The following is a 15815-nucleotide window of genomic DNA, read 5'->3' on the forward strand; positions in this document are numbered from 1 at the left end:
AACAGGCCCAGCATAGCAGCTTCCTCTTCCCGGCCCTCCCCCACCCCCAGACAGCCCACCTGCTTCCTCTCAAGTTCTACTGTTCACTTCCCCATTTTCTCTGGGGGGTGGGGACGGGAGGGGAAACCACCACCATTGTGGGGGTCTAAGAAAGGCCTGGAAATCCAAACTTGTGAAAAGGGGTGCATGTATTTGGAGGGCAAGGAGGACTTTTGCTCATTACAGACCTCCATACCAGAGGCAGCTGCATTTCACAGCTTCCTCCACATGCAGCCAAATGGGTGACCTTGGACTAGTCACAGACTTGATAATGCTGTTCTCACAGATCAGCCCTGACAGGGCTCTCTCAGCCTCACCTACCTCACAGGGTGTTTGTCGTGGGGAGAGAAGGAAGAGGTGATTGTAAGCCACTTTGAGACTCCTATGGGCAGTGAAATGTGGGGTATAAAACCCAACTCCTTCTTTTTCAGGATTAGGAGCACAAGGACAAGTCCTTTTTCTCTTATCCCCCCCCCCCCTCATGTCGTCACCATCTAGCCTTGGGCAAATCTCACTTCCCTCTTTCTGTAAAATGGGACGAATAAAGAAACTGCCTTCCAGAGCCGTGGCAGGAAGGAGAGGTGTGGGTCCTTGCCGTTTCACAGACCACTGAAATAAGGCCGAGGCAGACATCTGACGCCTGTCCATGGCTGTGGTGGTTAAACTGAAGGGAACAATAAGTGACACGTCCTCAGCAGGACCACGCTTTGGAGACCAGCCAGGGAGATAAGCTGTTTTCTTCCCGCTCCCTGTGGGAGCTTCCCAGAACCGTCTGTCTGGCCCTTTACGGAAACAAGCAGGTGTGTTCTCCAGCCAAGCTGTCTCTCTGCATGGTGAAAGGAGGAGGGGGACAACATGCCGGCTCGCTCCTGGTCAGTGTCTCAGGAGGTGACTGCCATCGTGGCCCATTTGACTTTCTTTGTGTCGAATGGCCCATTCGACTTTCTTTCCTAAACCTGGGCCACCAGTGGCCACCCCTCTGCGCCTACAGTGGCACGGGGTCCAAGGATGAGGGCTGGACATTGCTTGGAGTGACCAAAGACCTCAAAGCGGCCGTTCACTTGATGGAACTTCATTCCGACTCCACTAGGCAATGCTTGTGTATTGAGATATTCCTCCAGAGTATCAGTAGCTGTCAGAAGCTGGCCACATTTCATGGGGAAAGAGCTATGAATGGCTGAAAGGGCAGGATGGTGAAAGGAAGCCTTGCTATTCAAAGCTGGCCTGCCTCTGAAGGCTGGGGATGGAGCTGTGCCTTATATGCCAGGGGTGGCCAAATTGTGGCTCTTCGGATGCCCATGGACTACAATTCCCATGAGCCGCTGCCACTTGGCAGGGGCTCATGGGAATTGAAGTCCCTGGACTTCAGGAGAGTCACAGTTTGGCCACCCCCTGTTATATGCTGTGTTTGTGGCCGTCCTGGACACATTGGGCAGGGCTGCCATTAGACTCAGGGTGTTGGGCTAAGCGACTGTCAGTCCGGCCCTGCAAGGCTACCGTTTTTCTCGTAATACTCCACAGGAGGGAGCAGGGACGGCCCCAAAGTGGGGGAGAGGGAGGAATATACACTTAATTTATTTAGGGATTAGGGATTTTTATACTGCTTCTCTCGGACTCTCCCGTCTCAGGGCGGTGTACGGCTCATTGGATACAACAGATAAAAAATACAAAATCTCAGCTGACTGACGTTAGCACCAACATAAAGCGCTGAAGTCAATAAAGTGATTTCCAGGCGCAAATTGGAGGAAAATAGGGGCAATGAACAGGGGGATGGGAGGTAGGCCTGGCGTTTAATATTGATGTCACCTTATGATCCTGGCTGGCCTCAACCACAGGCCTGGTGGAAGAGCTTCATCTTACAGGCCCGGCGGAACGTGGACAGTTCCGGCAGGGCCCTGATCTCTCGGGAGCTCATTCCACCGGTCGCGGCCAGGCGGATTTCGTGAGGGCCAGGGATCCTTAACTGACTGGTGTTACTAGACCTCAGAGCTCCCTAGGGAATGTTTGAAACCGGACAGTCCTTTGACCTCACCCTCGTTGGGTTAGATTCCCAAACCCTACAGTTTGAGTCGCTTCTGCCACTCATGAGGGGGATTCTGCTCCCAAGAAGCCCATTTGCTGTCGTTTCCTCGGTGGCTCTTTTTCAGCTTGGAGGCAGAAGGGACAGGAAGGCCCCCGCCCTCATCCAGTGGCACTGATCTGCATGCGATAAGGAGCCACCGGGGAGGGGAAGATAACGGGGATGGCGAGGAGACCAGCACAAAGGCTCCGGCTGCAGCTTAAGAGGAAGGGAGCATCGTGAGCTTGAGCCTCTTAGCTTGCTTGCCTCTGAACGGGTGAGGAGCCACCCCGCCCAGCTCTCCTGTTTCACGCTCACTGGCTTATCAAGCCAGCCCCGGCTTCCATCTCCTTCCTTTTGCACCCTGCTCTCTTCCCTTGCCTAAGCGAGCCCTTAGCTCTGAGTTCCCTCTTGAAGAACGCCAGCAGCCCCAATCACTTTCAGCAGCCCCAAGTCTCCCATTTGCGCCCCCTTGACCTACTAGATCCTTGCCCCCCACCCTCCGCCCCGCCTGAGGCTGGTTGTGTGCACATCTGCCTTCCTGCCGGGGTGCTGAGCTGTGACTTCTCATCGCGGCGTGTGTGCGTGGTGGTGGGGGAGCAGGCTCCAGCGCCGCATGGATTGCCTTATATGGGCAGAAATGCGCCGCGGGTGGGGGAGAGGAGGGCGAGGCTTCGGCGCCATGTTGAGAGCCAGGATGTGGTCGGCCTGTGGCTTTCGCCGCTTACAGAAAAGACGTTTAGTTGTGAGCCGGGAGGGAGGGGGGGGCAGTTGTCACCTGTGGGCGCCGTATGCTCGGTGACCCGTTCTGAAAGCCTCCTCACTTGTTTTCAGTGTGTGTGTGTATGTGGGGGGGGGGGCTGTGCATTGCAAAGGCCTTCCCTGAAAGACCACTCAGAGCCAGCGGGTGACAGATGACTCACACACAGGCCATTCGGAGACGGGCGCGTCACAAATGAGTTTCGATCGCCGTGTTTTGCTGGGCCGCGCGGAAGCTGCCTCTTGTGGTTCGTTCGGATTTTTAAGAAATTGTCTCGGTGTCGGTCTTGAGCGCGCCGCGTGGTTCGCTCCGGACCCAAACACAAATCGGGTTTGCCCGGGACTGTGCTCGGACTCAAACCTGCTTGGACGTGGCACACCTATTCTAATGGACCCTCTGGTGTGTTTTTCTGAATGACGGGTGGGGGCAGAATGTGGTATGAAGGCAGAGGACAAAGGGAGTCTTAGTGGGTCCTGTAATAGCTCACAGGGTCCTTGCAGACCTGCAATTACTCCTGGAGACCCCTCCCCAGTCCCAAAGATAGCCATGCACCTATGGTCCGTGTAACAAGTGTGTACGAGGTGGAGGGAGAAACAAAAACCCTTACATTTCTCTCGCACAGGGATGGGGAAAGGGGGAATCCGATGTTCTGGCCCTGGTCCCATGATGGAGAACTTCAGAGCCTTGGATAGCGTTGGTGGTGGTAGTTCTTCATCCTGCCTTGTATGTATTACTGAGTTCTGTTATTATTCCAGAATGGACTTTCGGCAGCAGGATCCAGCCATTCGCAAACTAGAGACATTTGGTTGCTTCAAGAGGAGGAGCTATGTGGCAGAGGGTGCCCGAGGGCCCTTGGGCATAAGGAGAGCCCTGCTGGACCAGGCCATTGGTCCATCTGGTCTAGCATCCTGTCTCACACAGCGGCCAACCAGTTCCTTTGGATGGCTTAACAGGCATAGAGGGCCTTCCCCTCGTGTTGTCCCGACACTGGTATTCAGAGGTTTATTGCCTCTGAATGTGGAGGTTCCCATGGTTAGTGGCCACTGAGAGAGCTAATTCCATGACTGTCTAATCTCCTTATAAAGCTGTCTGTCTTTTGGCAGTGAATTCCACATTTTAATCATTTTTTGCTACATAAACCAGCATTTCTTTTTGTCTACCCTGACCCTTTTGACCAACACTGGATGTTCTCGAGTTTTTCGCTCTTTCTGTCAACTGTCCACCCTGTGCGGAATTTTATAAACCTCTATGACGTTTCCCCCCCTAGTTGTCTTTCGCTAACTTTTTTTTTTTGTGTTCTGTGTTCAGTTTCTGAAGTTGGCGTAGGCTAATGTGGTTTAACCTTCCTGAGACTGAGAGGGGAAAAGATCTCGGGGTCCTAGTGGGTAGTTCAGAGAAAATCTCAACCCGGCATGCTGCAGCAGCGAAAAAGGCAAAAACTCAATTGATTGAAAATAAAATGACCGGTATTGTAATGTCCCTGCATGGGCGTATGGCGAGGCCTTATTTGGAATAATGGTCACCGTATCGCAAAAAAATATAGAGGAGGGCAACCAAGGTGATTAGGGGGTTGGAGTCCCTTCCCTTTAGAGAAAGGCCAAAGAGTTTAGAAAAGTGATGGCTAAGGGGGAACATGATAGAGGTTTATAAAATTATGTATGGGGTGTAGAGAGTTCATAAGAACTCCCTCCTGTCAAAATAACAGCTTGAAAAGGAGATCAGTGCCTGAGTGGAACCTCCATATCCAGAGGCACTAGGCCTCTGGATCCCAGAGCCAGCAGGCCATATCAGGGCTGTCCAGAATAGCTGGTTCACTGCTGTATAGGACACCATGCTGGCTTAGATGGACCATTGGTCTGATCCTGCGGGGATCCTAGTATGTTCTTACATTAACCTTGCAGAGCATGGCGGGGGGGGGGGGGGGGTCTGTGCATGAGTGTCTTTTTCCTTCCAGTGTGTAGCTGTCCTCTAGAAGAAGAATGACTTTTCCATTGTAGGGCCTTCACCAAAGAAAAACCATCAGCAGAGTGACTCTAAATCCAATATAAAACTGTAGAACAAATAAGTCCGGCTTACTGCTGTGGTCTAGCTTCCGGAGAATCACCCGGTCCTGTTCACAGTTGCGTTTGGTTCCATAATCAATGGTCATAAAGTTCCGTTTCATTGAGAAGTGACCCAAGCAGTACGTGCAGGGTGGTTTCTAAAGGGATGTTGCAGATGCTCAGCTAGCTCTTTGGCCAAGTCAGAGAAACGCGGCACGGCGAGGAGGGAGCCGACACCGTGATGGCTCCGCTCCCAGCCACTGGTGATGTGGGAAGCGACGGGGAAGCATCTCATGGGGCTGGCTTTTCTCTACTAGGAGTCTCAAAGCGGATTACAGTCGCCTTCCCTTTCCTCTCGTCCCCACAACAGACACCCTGTGAGGTGGGTGAGGCTGGGAGAGCCCTGATATGACTGCTCGGTCAGAACAGCTTTTATCAGCATTGTGGCGAGCCCAAGGTCACCCCGCTGGCTGCATGGGGAGGAGTGGGGAATCAAACCCGGCATGCCAGATTAGAAGTTGGGCACTCTAACCACTACACCCAGCTGCCTCAATTTATCCTACTAGCCACGGAGAAAGACCAAAAGCCCTGTTCACAGACTATAGTGAACACATGCGCATTGTGCCTGCATGTGCATAGATCTGTTTGTAAGAAAGAGCCAGTGCACATTCACTTTGTGAATGAAACCGGGGACCAGCATCTGGACAAATGTGGGCTTTGCATCACGTGTTCTAGACACGCTTTGAACATGAGACTTGCTCGATGCACTAGAAAGAACAAACATACCCTGTACACAATTGTACATGAGTTCATTGTAAAAATAGCACTTCTAAGGAAGGCCACAAAGTCTTGTCCCTTAACTGCTAGAAATCCTTCTGGTTTCTGATGTTTCACAAGGTCCCCCTTGCGCTTTTGAAAAAGAAAATGAAAGTTGAGCTTCGTTCCCAAAACCTGCACCCAAAATGAAATTCTGTGCTTGCCCGGTGTGATTATGATCAGTCTTTGGGCGAAGGACCGTTTCAAGTGCTTGTTTTCTTGTGTGCAGCTCAGCAACTGGTTTTCAGATAAAAACCGTTACAGGCACACAGCTGAAGCCCTATGGTGTGCATTTTGACTCACGCACGCAGGGGCCCAGCCAGTGCAAGCCAAGTACGGCATGCCCCCCTCTCAGACATTGTAAGCCGTTTCCCTCCCCCAACTGGGGCCACAGCTCCTGCCGTAGCTTTTCCGTGTCACAGTTGATCTGAAACTACACCGACGTCTTCTGCCCACACGGCCTTGCAGCATGAAGCTAACCGCACAGCCAAACGACCGGCGGCAGCATCACAAGGAGACCTGACAGCTCCCTCACCACAGAGGGCCTCAGCTCAGGCCGGGCTACTGCAGCCAGAAACCCAGCGTTGAAAATACAGAAGGGCACGCAGTCACCAAGACGGGCAAGGTTCTACACCGATCTTCTCCGCATTAATCCGTCCATGGGAAATAAATTCAGCCTGGCTCTGCAGGATTAAAAATCATTACGGTGCACTTTCTTTCTCGGTTTGCAGCACATTCCTCTCTTTTCGGTGTTCGATCTTAACCACCCAACAACCTTCCCCCGTCAGGCCCATTTAACGAAAACCCTAGCATTCCCTGGGTCAGGAAAAACCTTTACGTTGCCCGGGATCCTGGAGCATATGTAGTATGGAGCTAGACAGACTTGTGGTGTGTCTCATTAGGAAAGCCAGATTCATCTTAAGTCTTCCATTGCTTCTGCGTATTGACTTACACATTTGCATGTAGCTCTGCCATATTTCTACTCACCCCCATTTGCTTCTAATACAAACCGTGTGAGAAAGGAACATTTCGGATTTGAACTCGGGACCAAGTCGGACACTACCCACTACACCACAGTGGTTTTCCCATTGTCCGTTGCCTGAAAACTAGCTAGCACCCTCTGGCGGCCGGCCCCTCTCTATGCACCCCCTCAAGGGATGGGAGGGGGTTCCGCCCGGCTCCCACACCTCTCCGTTTCACTGAAAGCATCATTTTTTCTCACGGTCGTGCGGGCCGCTTTCAAGTTACTTGGCCTCTTCTCAAATGGATGTACATCATACCTTCAAGAAATGTAGTCTTAAAATCCTGCTGAGATTAGGTGGCCGGGATCCACCCCTCTGGCTGGAATGCATGTTTGCAAGTTGAGAACAGCACCTTGGGTGGTTTTGGGGGGGTGGAAGTGTCTCAAATGTCTGAAATTGGATTAAAAATGCTTTGCTTTATCTCTCCCAATCTATCATATTTTGTTAAAATGTTGGGGGAAAAAATCAAAGAGGTGTTTCTAACTTACCAAGGAGACAGGGACAGCTGCATAGCTTGTCTCTCTGTTCTAGCCCTGTCCCTTTTAGAAGAGGAAAAGTTGTTTTTTTAATATCCTGCTTTTCACTACCTGGAGGAGTCCCAAAATGGCTTACAATCCCTTTTCTTTGCCCCACAAAGATACCCTATGACAGGGGTAGTCAACCTGTGGTCCTCCAGATGTCCATGGACTACAGTTCCCATGAGCCCCTGCCAGAAAACGATAAAATTGAGAAGAATGACATAAGCTGCTTTGAATCCCCGCTTCGAAAATATGGAGAGGTATAAACATAAAAGTAGGTTGGGTGATGGGAAGGAGAGAAGGAAGCAAGAAAGGATGAGGATATGGTGGTTGCCAGGAGAAAGGGAAGAGAAAGTAATGTGGGAAATAAGATATAGGAGAACATTCTCCTCAGAGGTCCTTCTGGTGTCCCCAGCGGCAACAACTGCAAAACTGAGTCACAGTTTTCCTGGGTAAAGAGAATGCTGATTTTTTTTTGGGGGGGGGGGAGCAAGGTGAAGAAAGGTTGCCTGGTGGGCAGGAACTAGAAGGAAGCAGGAAAGAGAGGCTATGGGGGCTGCCAGGGAAGAGAACAGTAGGGGAGGAGAAAATGAGATACTCCACCTTCACAAGCCGCCTGCTTGTAATCTCTACTTGCTAAGAAGGGCATTTCTGAATCCAGAACTGAATTTACACACAAGCTAAACAAACCGGTGGGTGGAGTCTCTAAATACCGAAGAGCTGCTAAATTTCAATGTTACGATACACGTTTTTGAGTAAGCTTCGGGGTCTTTTCATCTTGGCACAGCCTGTTTTAGCTTTTGGCAGACTGCTACGGAAGCACCCTTCCCTGGGTTCTTTAATGGGGGGCAGAACCAATGACAACCAATTCAGTTTCTCTAGACTGCGCAGACATCCTGCAATGAACACCCAGACAAGAGCCTGGCCTTTTAAGGGAGCCCTCTCTCCATCACCTCTTTCAACACAGAGGTGCTCATGTATTGTTCAGAAATGACTTATGCCTCAGAGGATGCATTTAATCTTCCAGCAGCATTGGGAAAGGCCCCGGGGACACAGACTTGGTTTCGTCTCCCATGCTGGCAAAGTTAACGGATCAGCGTGCTTGAAACCCAGCTCGTTCTGAGCCCTGTATTTCCTCAGCATGGAAATACAAGGAGGTAAAAGGAACCGTTATCCTTTCAGATACACGGAACGCCCCATGCACTCTCCCACGTAAGCCCATTGCCAATACAATGTTCCACGTCAAGGAGAAACATTCCAGTTCTTAACACCTTTGGATGCTCTGCCAGTTTCCGGCTTACAGGGCATTAGCTGAGGAAGCTCTGAAACACCTCTCCCCTCATTGCATACAACGGTGGGACCGATTTCTATGCTTCAGCTCTGCAATCTGTGTGTGTGTGGCCCTGCCCGCCCTAGGCCTCTGACTCAGGACGTCCTACGTCTTCATTTGGCAGCATTCCTCCTCGAGAGAAAAGGAAACCCGATGAGCAAGAGGAAAAACACTACCCGTGAGCGGTTTTCAAGGCCTCATCCCGGAGCACGCCCTGTGCCCCCCCCCCCGCCTTTTCGGGTTTCATAGCGCAGGCCCACAACACAAGACAAAAGGGAGGGGGGGAAAAATCCAGCTGAACTTTTATTGTTTCCAAAATCAAAACATAGCTCTGTTGGATGAAATGAGGAGATGCTCTGAATCGGGAGGGGGGGCACATGTAGTCTTGCTTAGAGGGGGGTGGAATCGAAGGGGAGGAGCCTGGGCTGGAGGGGGAGGGGCAGCGCCAGAACTCTCTCCGCCCTGGAGGCTTCGGAAGGGCAAGGGAGGAGGAGGAAGGGGGGTGCCGTGGGACGTGCAGCTCATTCCGCCTCCGGGGACCGCTCATTGCACTGCTTGCTCGTTGGCGCTGCTGCTGGAGTCCTGGGGCTTCATCACGTCGGGGAGCTCGGGAGGGCTGGAGAAGGGCTCGATGCGGAGGGGCTCGAAGGTGTCGTCTGCGGGAAAGAGGAAGGGGGACGTGACGGCTGGCCCGTAGCCGCCCTGCTCACCACAACCCCTGCCGCGTCCCGCAAGCCCCCAGCCAACCGGCCCGCAATTAACGGATTGTTTATATTTGGATTTGTTTTGTTCTCGCTTTCTGGGGACTCGGGGGCGGCTGACATCAAGATAAAATCGCCTCCATCACATTAAAATACAAAACAGAGATTCACGTTGAATGAGGAAGTTATTACAACGAACATTAAGTACGCAGTTTGCCCATCCTGTCTTTCTTGGGAAAAGGTGTGTGGGGGGGATGACATCAAACCCTTCAGATGGGATATGGCTTGGGTGGCTTTCCGGCAGGGAGGCTGGTGGTTTCAGGTGTCATTTCAGGCCCCAACCGTAGGCCTGGCGGAACAGCTCCATCTTGAAAGCCCGGCGGAACTGATTAAGCTCCCGCAGGGCTCTGATCTCATTGGGGTGAGCGTTCCACCAGGCCGGGGCTGAGAAAGCTAGGACCAAAAATATAAATAAGTCCACCAAATATAAATATTGGAATTATATTAACATTGATTGTGCACAACTTATAAAGTTAAACAGTTATAAGCACAGAAGAAGCCCATAGCATAAGCAAACCATTGAAATTACAAAATGTGCATCATACACTGCTACATCTAACATGTTTTGACCCCAAAATGGTCTCCCTCAGAGGTCTAATCCTAAACATACATGTGATACAGAATGCAGCCAATGAGATATTTATCAATTACAAGGGACCTGATAGAAGAGCCTCAGGGGAGGGCGGTATATAAATATGCTAAATAAATAAGATGTCCATTTATCAAAGGAAAGTCTCGTTCTCCACAGCTGCTATAAGTTCTGGTACGTGTCAGTAGCTTCTGTGCAGGTATGAAAGCAAATGACTTTCTAAATCGTGCACAATAAATCTCAGTATCATTTGAATATTTATATCTGGCGGACACCTAAATTTTTGGGTCTCAATTACTGGTTGGTTAGGTGTGTTCTTTGTAACACTATCCCCTTTTTGGTTCTCTTGGGGCCGAAAAAACCCCGGCCCTGGTTGAGGGCATTTTAATCCCTTTGGGGCCGGGATTCTTGAGCAGGTTTCCCCTCAGGTGACCTTAAGACTCTTGGAGGGACATGCGGGGAAAGGCGGTCCCGGCGATAAGGGACCCAAACGATACTCCCAAAAAGACAAGACGCTTGCCTTTTAAACCTCTCTCCATCGCAATGCGGACTAGAAATTTAAGACTCTTAGACATGCAAGGGATAGGACCAGATCTCACAATCCTGGTGACAGCTGGACCTTCACGGCATGGTCAGAGTCCGGCATTAAATTCACGCTCCCGCTATTCCCCACCCCTGGGTTCCAAGTTTAGACTCCAAACGCGGTCAACTAGCATCCAGCCCGCAAGGACAGCGCAGTGCCGCTCACCACTCATCTTGAAGGCCAAGCCGACTGTAGCTGGAGCTTGGGGTCGCGCCGTCTGACTGGTGAAGCCACAGTCTCCGAGGGTTTTGCTGTCGTCCAGCAACTGGTCATCCTGGGGAGGGGGGCACATCACAGAGGGAAGTAAGAAGAAGAGGGCAGTTGACATGGGTTTGACCCCGCGGGTTATGAAGGCAGCTGCTTCTGAGCTGGCATGAGCAACACAGGAAAAGTGAATGGGCTTCGCTGCGATGGGGAGTGACACAAGACCACCCAAAACAGGCCTGACCAAGTGGGGAGGCTTTGGCCTTTCAAGTCCGTTGTAGCTCAGGTCGTATGAACCAGGCTGGGCCAGCAAGGATCAGCAGACCAAGATGCCCTCATGGCTTTGGCCAGAGGTGGCTCCTGCTGCATGGGCATCTCTGGCTTATAGGGCTTTGCTTGTGGTGGGTCTCACAGGTACCTAGGGCGTGTTTTTTAGTGGGGTGTCTTTCCGGTCCTCTTCCACGGTGGCCCAGGAGCAGGGGGGAGCTTGCATCATCCAGCTGCCCCATGTTTTTACTGTGGGGCCTGGGGGTTTGCAGCATTTGTGGTGTGAGTGGGCTGGGGAAAGGGGCCGCTCCTCTTCAGGCAGGGCGGGGGCTCCTGTCCAGCACCACAACACTGGCTCTCCAGTGTTCTCATGAGGATTTGCCTCTGGACTCACCACCAGGCCTTGCAGTGAGCACACACTAACTTGGAGCTTACTAGCTGCTGTCCTCCATCCCGTCTGTGTCTCAGGCATCTGGCATTCCATTTTACGGCACACCTGGCCTGGCTCAACACAGCCGAGCTTTATGTCGGCTCTGGCCCTCGTAATCCATGAGTTTGACACCTCTGCTGTACATGCTGGGTCTCTGGGCCCTTCTCCTGCCTACCTTGTATAGCCTCTGGTCTTCTGGGGGTCTCTTTAGAATCCCCTCCACGATTCTTTTCAGCTCGTACACCGTACTGGACTCCTTGGCATCTGTGAAGATGGTCGTCTTGTGACATCGGATCATTAGAAAGACGTCCTGTGGGGAGATACGGAAGAACCGGAATGGAGATGTCGGTAAAATGACCCTGACCGACTTGTCGCAAAAGCAGTTTTCGGTGAGCCTCTGGCACTTTACCCCCACCCGCCCAGTTGTGACCTGGAAGAAAACAACAACGCTCATTTGCCTGCAGGAAATTCTTGCTTGCTCCAAGCAATCAGGGAAGTGGCTACCCAAAAGCTTAAAACATCTTGCCTATCACCGGCATCCCTAAGATTCCTTAGTAAAGTTGGGGGAGACCATGAGGACACTTCCCCCAAAATGAGGGGAGGGAGGCTGGGGTGTGGCTGAGCGTCCATATTTATGCAAACTTGGCAAACCCTAAAAGAATGCAACAACCTGGTCTCCTCAAGCACGGACTGGATTTCATGTGTGCCCTTCTGGGGTGTGAAATGCAGTGTCCTGGCCACAACGACGGCACGCATGACATTTCCAACACAGTCATGATCACGGGTGCTAATTATAGCTTACATACAGCCAGTTTTTCTGCTGCAGCAGAAGGGAGAAAAGAGTCCACTCTGGCTACCAAAAAGCTGGGGGACCTACAAGATAGAGTCAGTTAAGAGTGGGGGCCTCAAATCTGGAGAACCAAGTTTGATTCCATGCTCCTTCTCCACATGCAGCCAAAGGGGCGACCTTGGGTTAATCACAGTTCTCTCAGAGCTCTCTTAAATCCAGCTACCTCACAGGGTGTCTGTTGTGGGGAGAGGAGGGAAAGCAAATTGTACGCCTCTTTGAGACTCCTTCGGGGAGTAGAAAGTGGGGTACAAAAAAACCAGTTCTTCAGGGACAAAAGACACACAAATTTGGGATGTAGTAAGGAGGGTCATGACTGGGGAAGGCACTGGCAAACCACCCCGTATTGAGTCTGCCATGAAAACGCTGGAGGGCGTCACCCCAAGGGTCAGACATGACTCGGTGCTTGCACAGGGGATACCTTTACCTTTAAGGAGGGGAACTGGGTGAGACTTTGCAAGAAAACAGGCTGCTTCCAAATCCTGAGGTTTGTTAGCCCTGTTTTGCAGAAAGTACAGGAAATAACTGTTTGGGGGTTGAACGTAACATAAGGGTTGGAAACGCAAATCAGCACGAACCAATCTTGACCTACACGCAAACCAAAACATGATCCAGCAACAAAGGCCTGTTCCAAATAAGCAAATCTGCAGTTTGGGTACACAACGTATCTCTATTTTTTTGCAGTATTATTTCAATTCCTAACTTCCAAGCAAAGTTAATATTGTAAAAACATTAAAATAGTTTCATTCCAATGTCCTTGTTCTTGCATGTAAGCCTCTATGGGGTACAATCCAGCGTGACAATAACAATAGGGCCCAGGTTGCACTCTTGTGCACAGTATGAGACGGCCGAGTTAAACTAAGTGGGTCTTACTCATGAGTAAGCCTACAGAGCACTGGGCTACAAGGGCCTTTACTAAACAAGCCCCAAGAGCATTCGCTCACCCTTTTATTTCTAAACCTACTTCTTTTAAATGGGTAAACACAGCATCTTTCCTTTGGGGGATTCACAATCTGAGAACAAAAGGACTCCATCAGAAATAAAGAATCCCTTCAACTGTAAGTGCAAAATACAAATTGCAGTGTTTCAAGCTCACCCAACTGTGTGAAGTTTCCAAGCTGATAGCCTGCTCTTTTTGAAAGGTAACCCAAAGATATTTTTGACCCTCTAATGAAAATCTTAGAAATGATCTTGAAAAGCCTCCTTAGAATCTGAGGGTTCCTTCAAGGCCAACTAGCCTTTCTCCCCATGCACAATGAAAAAAAAAAGGGGGGAAAGGCCACTCCTGTCTGAGGATTAGGTAATCCAGTTTACCAGAAATGAACTCTTCCCAGGTTCTTCGCCCAGGAGATTAAAAACATCTTCCTCCCCAAATTAACTGCTGGTTTGTGTTAAAGCCACAATGGGCAGAATGTCATTTTTTGCCTTCTCTTTGTCCCAGCAAAACATTTGAAAACCTGCTTGACACCCAGGAGCATGATATTCAATTCAACTTCCAGCTTACTCCAGTTTAAGTCTTCAACTACGGTTGTGGGTTTTTGCCACCAACGCCCAAGACAATTTATCCTCCCCATCGTTCTGTACTGAGTATCCAGCCCAACAAAGAGTTATAGAGAAGCTGTTTTGGCATGTTTTAGTTAGCTATGATAAAAGATATTACACAGAAGCATTAAAAAAGTCAATTCCTCCCCCATCTTGATAACTGCTGGATCAAAACAGACAGAAGCATTAAACTGAGACAGAGAAAGGCCTTGGTTCAAAAATCCCTATTTGTCAAGCTTCTGTTTGGGCGACCCAGGTTCAAATCCCAGCTCTATCATGCAAACCTTGGGCCACTCTAGGGTGGCTAGGAGGAGACAAGCGGTAGTGGGAGCTATGACATGCTGAGTGTCTCGGGCGGAAGGGTTTCAGAAAAATGTAATATAATAAATAGAACATGGGAGGGGGTGGGGTTTAATTCCTCCAAGTGCTCCTGGGGATGATAAAATAATCTTGGATAAATAAAATAGTAAATAAACTATAAATAAATAAATAAATAAATAAATAAATAATAAATAAAATACCATAATAATAAATAGTTTTTCAGAACCAAGTGTAAATGATATTCTGCCCTTGTGAATAAATCTCTAAATACTAACTGCAACAACGTCGTCCCAACTAACTCAAGGTAGCCTCAGCTTAATGCATCCTCGGAAAGTTACCCCCATCCTGCTCAAAATTCAAAGCATTCAAAGCCGGTCAAACTCTTTCAGGAGAGCTTCCGCACCCCACCTGCCTCGACTATCACAGCTCACTACTGCCGCCTCCAAATCTTCTGCCCGGTGTTGCCAGGCGAAAGGCCCAAGCAGTTCGGTCGAAGAAGCATCACTGAACTCACTTCCGGAACCCAAGGCGCACCCCTATTAGCACAGGCTTAGCCTACCATGTCGCATCCATCTCTTTGATTTTTCACCCTGCTCTGTCCTCCCCCCCAGAGGGCTACAGTGAGCAATCCCACACCCAAGGCCCATACTTTGCGCACAACCCCCCTGGCGTGTAGTCCATTGGTCACGACCACTTGGAACACACCCAATGACCCCACTGGTGGAGCAGCAACCCAAGGCAGGCAGAAGAGGGAAAGGGACCCAGCAGAACTGGGAACAGGCAAGACCCTGTTTGGGTGGGAAGGGGAATGGCCTTAGGGTGGGGAGGGAGGCTGAAGCAGGCTGACATGGCTTGGAAGGGGATGGGGGTAGAAAACAGAGGGTGGTAAGGCCGCCCAGGTGAAAGGGTGCCCACCCCTCCTTCTCCCCACCCTAAGGAAGATGTGGGGTGGGTGTGCATGGGGGGGGGAGAGCCAGGAGGGCGCCAAGGGAAGGAGGGAGCCCTGCCTGAATGAGGAGGCAGATGGGGGTGGGTGGGTGATGGGTGGGGGTCCCTGCAAAAGCACAGGCCAAGAGGAGGGGGGTTGGCAACGGGGGCGGGAGTCCCCCCCCCCAGGAGTCCCAGCGCTCCTCCCCTCGCCTCTGCCCCACTCACCATCTCCGCAGCTGCAGCCTCTGCCCAGACCCCCCAGAGAGGAAAAAGCGGCCGACCCCCCGGTATCCCAACATGCACCGCGACCTCCGGACGGCGCAACCCGGTTTCGCTGGAAGCCTCCGGCGGCGCATGCGCGCGCGCTCCGGAGCGCGCTGGTTGGTCGAGCGGGGGGAAGGAAGCGGAGGCGGCCGAGGGGGACGCGGAAGCGGACCATAGAGATGGAGGCCTCGGCGGACGGAACGGTCGCCTCCCGCGCCAATCCCCCACCCACCGTGTCTCCGCCATCTTGGGAAGGGCGGGCGAGGTTTCCGCCATGCTTAGGGGGCCAGCGGGCGTCGCTCGGCTCTGCGGCGCCGCCATTTGGGGAAGGTCGACGCTGGCAGCCCTCGACCTTCACCTTCGGGGGCCGGGACTTATTTTAATGTAATGTTTAACTTTATTGTATGTCACCCAAGGAGCCCTAAACACCAGAACCGCTTGAGGAAGCTCGTTTCCTTTTTGCGCCTGCTGGGGCGAGGAGTCTACCTGGC

The 15815-nt window shown here is 51.3% G+C and overlaps 1 protein-coding gene across 1 annotated transcript; it reads right to left on the minus strand.

The window, feature by feature from the left end:
• Window positions 1-8871: 8871 nt before the first annotated feature.
• On the minus strand, window positions 8872-15559 carry ELOB (elongin B). Its single transcript, XM_077314831.1, has 4 exons — window positions 15286-15559; window positions 11596-11730; window positions 10685-10793; window positions 8872-9242 (listed from the first exon to the last, which is right to left on the minus strand). Exons 1-4 carry the CDS (start codon window positions 15286-15288, stop codon window positions 9130-9132), a joined length of 360 nt encoding a protein of 119 aa, XP_077170946.1. The 5' UTR covers window positions 15289-15559; the 3' UTR covers window positions 8872-9129.
• Window positions 15560-15815: the final 256 nt, after the last annotated feature.

Source organism: Paroedura picta, chromosome 16 (genome assembly GCF_049243985.1).
Source record: "Paroedura picta isolate Pp20150507F chromosome 16, Ppicta_v3.0, whole genome shotgun sequence".
Taxonomy (NCBI): domain Eukaryota; kingdom Metazoa; phylum Chordata; class Lepidosauria; order Squamata; family Gekkonidae; genus Paroedura; species Paroedura picta.

Excerpts from the sequence above, each read along its gene's own strand:
- ELOB (XM_077314831.1), bottom strand. Across the intron at positions 10,794-11,595 it reads AAGACCAGAGGCTATACAAG|GATGACCAGTTGCTGGACGA; the intron begins GTAGGCAGGAGA and ends CCCCCTCCCCAG. Across the intron at positions 9,243-10,684 it reads CTTGGCCTTCAAGATGAGTG|ACGACACCTTCGAGCCCCTC; the intron begins GTGAGCGGCACT and ends TCTTTCCCGCAG.